At 42.4% G+C, this 7,802-nt stretch overlaps 1 protein-coding gene across 1 annotated transcript; it reads left to right on the top strand.

Annotated features, from left to right (window-relative positions):
• The first annotated feature begins 162 nt into the window (after positions 1-162).
• On the top strand, positions 163-6,950 carry LOC135103138 (sorbitol dehydrogenase-like). The gene is made up of 8 exons (XM_064009201.1): positions 163-609; positions 2,200-2,236; positions 2,634-2,798; positions 2,983-3,145; positions 3,388-3,572; positions 3,946-4,124; positions 4,255-4,376; positions 5,187-6,950. Exons 1-8 carry the CDS (start codon positions 301-303, stop codon positions 5,335-5,337), a joined length of 1,311 nt encoding a protein of 436 aa, XP_063865271.1. The 5' UTR covers positions 163-300; the 3' UTR covers positions 5,338-6,950.
• The last annotated feature ends 852 nt before the right edge of the window (positions 6,951-7,802 follow it).

Here is a 7,802-nt window from a genome sequence, read left to right as displayed (position 1 = left end):
TTTTTTAATGCATTTAGGAAAAAAAAAAACGCATATATTCGTATTAGTAATCCTACGCACACCCAACCAGCCAATGCACACACACACACACACACACACACACACACACACACACATACACAAACATTTAAGTGGACCAGGACAAAAGAGGGGGAAGGTGGGAGGGATAACATGCGAGGGTAAGACACGTGGCGATTGTGGTATGCATATATAGCGGGGAAACAGCGAGTGGCCTTCATTACCTACCTGAACCGTCACAGTAGCGAGTAGCCCGCCCCAGCACCCACCTCAGCCGCTACCATGGTGCACAAAGACGAGGTCGTGAAAAAGAAGACGGTGTCCCCCATCATGAAGCACGAAGACGAAGACGTGAAAGTGAAGAAGGTGACCGCCGTCATGAAGCACGAAGACGAAGACGTGAAAGTGAAGAAGGTGACCGCCGTCATGGTGCACGAAGAGGAAGACGTGAAAGTGAAGAAGGTGACCACCACCTTGATGCCTGAAGACGAAGATGTGAAAATGAAGACCGTGGCCGCCACCATGATGCACGAACACGTGAAAGTGACGAACGTGACCGTCGTGATGATTGCTGTGGCTAAGCTATCGATAGTGAGTACCGCACATCCCACTCTGAAGGAAAGGTCATATTCTTTGCGTGGTGTCCAGCGGCTGTCTGATCTCTGCAGTGGTTGGTAGTTGTGGGTTATATTTCATCCTGTTATGATTTCAGGAATGTTTCTTGAGTTATGGCATGACTTTATCATATGTGCACTGCAGGCATAACATGAACTAATTTTCCACGAGACCTTTTCATAACTTTTCCACAACAGGAATAAATTGATACAAAAAAAAAAAAAAAATAGTGAGAGAATGCAGAAGGAAAAAAGGCAAGAAGCATAACATCATTATCAAATTTCTCACAAATTTTTTTCATAGATCTTGAAGAACTGGAATATGTTAATGCAAAAAAAAAAAAAAAAAATTACAATATGTGTTGAGACTTTGCAGGAGAAAAAGGGCAAGAGGCATTACATCCTTGAATTTCTAACAAGAACGTTTCATAGATTTTGAACAATATGAAAATTTTCATTCAAAAAAAGAAAACTTTATATGTGTTTATGAGACAGTGCAGGAGAACGAAGGGAGAACACAGCATATTATCGCTAAACTTTCCACGATTATTTTTCATAACTTCTGTACAATAGGAAAATCAAGAGAAAAAAAAATCCATAACAATGCAGAGGCATTCAACACTAAGGAAAGCTACAAAAGCATCACTAGGGTACAAAACCTGAACTAGAAAAAAAAAGATCGCCTGGTGGTTATGGAGCGTTAAAACTAAATCCACAAAACGTTGTTTGATCTCTTACTCATACACAAAAGCGAGAGGCGGACTTTTGCCGTGGTCAGAAATCGAGTAGCTTTCGCATTCACTTCTACTGAATTTTACATTTTCTCATAGTCTTGTGTCTTATAATCTGTCGACAATCTTACGAAATCTGTAGAGAAGAGGAATTCAGATTGAGGGAAAACGATAAACACACAGACTGCTGACCGTGACTAAATAGACTTTGAGTTTTGTCTTCTTGGTGGTTTTAACGTAGGTACTGAGTCTCCGAAGTGGAGCTAAGCTCTATAGGAGTGAGACATGACAATGACAAAAATAGGAATTCAGATTGAGGGAAAACGCTAAGCACGGTAGGAGTGAGACTGCTGACCGCTAATACACTCCGAGTTCTGTATTCTTGGTGGCGTTAGCATACGTACCATGTCTCTGAGGTGGCAGTTACAACCTTCCTATAACCTTCCTCCACCACCTGGCCGCCCGCTGGTCTTTGCCTGGTGCGGGAAGTGTGAATGAGTGGCAAGATGCTCAGTCAGCCGTGACAAGTAACTCACGTGACGGTAGCAGCGAAGAAAGGCATCATATAAGTATAGTATCGCAGCTGAATTTTCTTGTGTATGAGAGGAAACTAATCCATATTCGTTGGTGATAATATGAAGCACTATGTAACAGCTGAATATGTACTGTACAGAAATGATGGTAAAATTAATGTCAGTTTAAAGCTCACCGATTTTTTTTAATGAACGGTAATACGAATATATTATACGCTAATATAATACTATGTCGAATATTATATACAGCGTGGTTTAACGTGAACATTATGAACGTTTATGTACATCTCTCTCTATTTTCAGCGAACGCATGAATACTCCAATAAGCTCGCCTGTGACGGTGAGTGTTTCAACCCTGCCTGCATTCCTTCACTCCGCTAACCTCCTCCACACTCAACATCATATCTAGTACTACTACTGTTACTTCTACTACTACTACTACTGCTACTACTGCTACTACTACTACTACTACTACTACTACTACTACTACTACTACTATTTCTACTACTACGATAAAGCATGAAAACATGAAACATGAAACACGATAACATGAACATGAAAGCATGAACATGAAAACATGAACAGGAAAAAACATGAAAATATGAACATGACTCCACTTCTGTGATAAGAACATAAGAACATGAAAAATAAGGGTGGCTGCAAGAAGCCTTTAGGCCTACATCTGGCAGCCCGTCAAGTGCCTCCTAGTCTAGTGTCTCCCTTCTCCTTCCACACAGAGGTGCTGGTCAAGATCTCCAAGGTGTGCATTTGCGAGAACGATGACCATTATGTTTACGAGGGGAAGCTCGGCGACATAGAGGCGAAGATGCCGTGCGGGGTGTGCACTGCTTGCATGGGCACCGTGGCCTACTGCGGGAGAGAAGTCACCGATTTCAAGATTGGTAAGTCAGAAGGAGAGAGCCTGAATGTCTAACCTTCCCATCGCAGCCTTCTTCACATCACTTGGTCTCCACACGCGCCGTCAGCCCACTTACGTCACTCATCATACTCATCAAACATTAGGGAGTTGTGAACGCAGACTTGTGAACACAGACTCAGCTTTGGACGCCTCTTCTGATCCCCAAGGTGACCGCGTGACCATCGAGCCAGGGTCCCCTTGTGGCTGCTGCCACATGTGTACGTCGGGCTGCTACAACCTGTGCGAGGAGTCCACCTGCTACATGACTGAGAGTGTGGGCGGCGGCTGCCTCGCCAAGTACTGCATGACCAAGGCTCATCTTGTGCACAAGTACGATGACGATTAACGTTTGCAATAGCATAGTAGTAGTAGTAGTAGTAGTAGTAGTGAAGTAAAACGATAATAACATCAACTATGTAAATAATTTGAATAGCCGCGGATGTAAGTTGAAATAAATATACATAAGCCAGACACGAGGCACAAGGGCAGTCAGGCAAGGAAGGATGGGATAAATGAGTTGCTGGGTAGGCGAGGGGACAGATTAAAGAATGAGAGTGGTTGAGTCACCGCAGACTGCCGGACTGCGTGTGTGATGAGGATGGAGCCATGGTGCAGCCGTTGTCCATGGCCTTGCATGCCTGCAACCGCGCCGAGGTGTCCGCTGGATCGCATGTGCTGGTGTCGGGCGCCGGCTGCATGGGCCTGCTGTGTGTGGGCGTCGCCAAGGCCATGGGCGCCACCAAAATTATGGTCGTGGGTAAGGCTGCCTTGTCTAACGTCACTTCGCCAGTCTCATTAAGACACCATTAAGTCGCAGCAGTGACAGCCAGCGGCCGCTGTCCTGACCACAAGTCCCTAAGCGGCTGGCAGTGAGTGCAGGGCCTGTTCTCAGCCACACTCCCACACCAGTCATGTACAATCATAACTCTATAGCCTGTGTGTCTTTATTATGCATCACCACGCGCTGACATTGTTCACCCCAAAGCGCACTGTCCTCTCAATCATGGCAGCGACAGGTGTCTTGCTTTACACTTCTTTACAATAATGAAAACTTTTTGTGGCGGTAGATATTTCTCTTTCAGACAACATACAGTCAAATACAACTTTCCTAAACCTACGTTTCTTTACAGACGAAAATGGAGAACTCTTGAAAAAGGCATGCGAGATGGGCGCTGACCACACCATACTACTGAACTGCAACATGGACGCTGCGACCCTGGCCAAGAGGGTGGAAGAGGAAATGGGGTGCCCGCCGAATGTCTCCTTTGAGTGTACTAGCACCAAGAAGGGAATGAACAACTGCATTCACGTAAGTGTGTTAACTTACCGCTCCTGTCGTTAATTCTATTCCTCATGGAGACAAAATCCTCTTCACACTATTCATGGAACAGCTTATAAGTTTTCATACAGTAACCCTCTTTGGCCTCTGGTTTGCACAGGCGACCGAGGCGAGCGGGACGGTCATGCAAGTTGGAGTCTGCAACGAAGAGGTCACGCTGCCTCTGTACCTCGCCACCATGAACGAGATTGATATTAAAGGCATTTGCTGTTCAGCTAATTGGTGAGTAGTGAGAACTGGACATTCCTTAATATTTCATAAATCATTATAAATCTCTTCTCATCTTTACTCCTTTTGTGTCTGTGTAGAGAGCGACTACTGTAAATAGATATGAGTTATGCGTAACATACCTTATCAGAGGAGAATAATTATTTTTATATATTTGCATTCGCTAGAGAGGAGTAGATTAAGAGAGGACCTGATAGAAGTGTTTAAGTGGGATAAGGATTACAACGAGAATGAAGTGAACAAGATCTTTTGGATTAATCATCGGGACAGGAGAAGAGATAAGAAATTCAAGCTTAATAGTTATTTTTAAAGAAAAAAAAATAAGTAGATAAAAAAGGGCAAAAAAAAAAAAAAAAAAAGAAAGAACAAAGAAAGAAGTTGACTGGAATAGGCTCAATAATCAAATTGTTAGGAAAGAATCAATAGGGAGTTTTAAAAGAAGAATGGAGAAATTCATTGATAGTGATGGTAGGTGAACACTGAACACAGATATGTATGTTTTACACAGAAACTACCACGTGTAGGCTTATACTGTCTCACTGCAGCTTCCCACTACCTTTACTTTATCGCATCTACGTACCTCTCCAATCATGTTTCTCTTTCATTCCTGCTTCCCTTCACCTTACCTTTCACCTCCCAGGCTCACCTCACTCCTTCCCTAGGTTACTCTTGCTCACCTCACTCCTTCCTCGGCTTTCCACTATGCTTCTTTCTTTTATCCATCTCTCTTCTTATGTTTCTTCCTCATGCCTGCTTCCCTTTACCTTCCACGTACCTGGCTCACCTTACTCTCTCTCTCCTTAGCTTCCCCGTTGCCATCGAGATGATCGAGAACAACATGGTGTGCGTCAACAAACTCATCTCCAAGTGCTACGATTTCAGCCACTACCAGGATGCTTTCGACTTCCTTCACAACAACGACGACTGCATCTGTTGCATTGTGTCCTGCTGCTAGATACCCACGGCCGCGAGGGAAGGAGGCTACTGCTGCTGTTGCTGCTTCTAAGGCATAACAGTAGTTTGCCTGAGTATTGCAGCTGCTTAATTAAAGGAGGAATAATTTGATCACAGATATTTTTTTTTTTCCGTAATGTGTCACCGCAGGTGCTTGGTGCGATTCAGTCATAAGAGAAGTGATGGGGCCTGTTCTTTCTTTCTTCTTTCCTGCATGACAGATTTGTTTTGATGAGTTTCTTTCCTTTATATTTTACTTTTTATTTGCTATTGCTTCTCTTTTAAGTTTATGTTGCTCCTCCTCCTCCTCCTCCCACCACTGCTACTACTGCTACTACTACTACTACTATTACTACTACTACTACTACTACTACTACTACTACTACTATTACTACTACTACTACTACCACTACTACTACTACTACTACTACTACTACTACTAATAATAATAATAATAATAATAATAATGATAATAATCAATATTATAGATACCATGACTTTTAGTTGACACAGAAATTTTAATAAGAAAAGACGCCGCATCTTTTTAAAAACCTTGTTAAACAGCGATTTTTTTCCCTCCCTTCATGGCATCCCTGGAAGAGCTAACAGAAACTACAAGCATCCCTGATTCCTGCACATCTTGCATGAATATTACCACAGTACTAAATTACTTCATTACTACAGTCATCTTTCCTTCCTTGGGTTTAACATTCCATTTCACACATTACACTTTCCTATACCACCACTACCATCACCACCACTACCACAGCTGCGCCTTGCTGCATACATCTGCTGAATTAATAGCTCCCTCATCCTTCGTACATATGTGCTTATTTCAACACGTGCCACTGATAAACGCTTCTTCACATTTGTGCACATCAAAGCCACATGCATTTCATTATTCTTGTGCACGTTTCTCTTATATAATTTCGTGTACATGCATAAAAGTGACATTCATTTAAGCTCCACTATTCTTCACTATTCATGTAAGCACTTCACCATTCTTGTGCACGCTTTTCTCATATGAATTCGTGCATGTGCATAAACGTGACATTCATGTAAGCTTCTTCGAGCATGCACGTGATAGGCGTGGACTTAAATGTATACTGGCTTTGCACGGCAGAACAGAACAACAAACTCAAGTAGTCATGCTGCTGGGAAAGGAAAGGAAAGATGTCGTGTGTGTGTAAATGCGTGTGAAAGTTGTGGCAATGTTTGGTTTGGTCTCACTAAGCAGTCCCAAGTGTTATAAGGAATTCCTCACTTTAATTATTTTTCTTTATGGCTTATTTGGTGATCTAATGAGCTCTGAATCTCGTTTATCTTGAATTTTTAAGTTGTTGTGGTTATTTTCGTTATTCTAGTTAGTGCTATTAATGTGATGGTCTGCTTGCTTTCCTTTTGCTTTGCTGTTAATCGGACATTCTCGGTTGCTTTAATTCACGATTCCCTCACTGGCTAATGCTGTAGTAGAAGCAGAAGGTGCATTACAGATGATGTGTAAAGAGCGTGTGACAATAACTGTGTGTATGATAAAAGGAGCTGGTGTTTATGTTCTACACTCTTATTCCTTTGTTCCCTGATTCGGATGTTTAATAAAGCATGTTCATTCAACAACTGACTTTCTATCAACACTTACCGACATTCACCTTCACGTCTGTGAGTTATGTTCGAATAAAACAAACAGGAAAAAAGATTTGGAAGAAAATTAATGAAGGAAGGGAAAATGGGATGATAACGAATAAGAACAATAAAGGAGGAGGAAGACTGATAAACTAGGAGGAAAGTAGAAAAACTCACACACGAGTATATATGCAGTGTAGAAAGTCCCCCAGCTCTTTCTCTCTCTCTGGCGCACACACACACACACACACACACACACACACACACACACACACACACACACACACACACATACACACACTCATATTCTTTTCCTCACTGAAACTCAGGTGTCTGAGGCAACTGACAGTAGCCCCTTTTCTGTTCCCTCCTACTTTCTCTATCCTCATTTTCGATCCAAAGCTGGATGCTGCGTTTATGTGCACAATGACTTAACCTGCTCTCGTGCCCACGCTCTTGAATCTTCTGAGTTTTCCACCATCTGGCTACGACTACAGAGTCACTCTCATACTAAATTTATCTGTGCTATATACCTCTCATCTAACTCCTCTGACTATAAGAAATTCTTTGATTACTTAACTTAACTTCCATCACCAGAATCTCATGCACTTTATATTTCTGCCCGGAACCATGCCAAGTCTGTTCTCCAATTAGCCAAAAACTCCTTCATTAACAGAAAATGTCAAAACCTTTCAAGATCTAACTCCCCTCGTGACTTCTAGCATCTAGCCAAAAATATCTCCAATAACTTTGCTTCTTCTTCTTTCCCTCCTCTATTTCAACCAGACGGCACCACTGCTATCACATCTATTTCTAAAGCTGAACTCTTCGCTCAAACCTTTG

Source organism: Scylla paramamosain, chromosome 8 (assembly GCF_035594125.1).
Source record: "Scylla paramamosain isolate STU-SP2022 chromosome 8, ASM3559412v1, whole genome shotgun sequence".
NCBI classification, from domain to species: Eukaryota; Metazoa; Arthropoda; class Malacostraca; order Decapoda; family Portunidae; genus Scylla; species Scylla paramamosain.
Note: the sequence above shows the minus strand (reverse complement) of the source record. Positions and strands in the feature narration are given on the sequence as shown.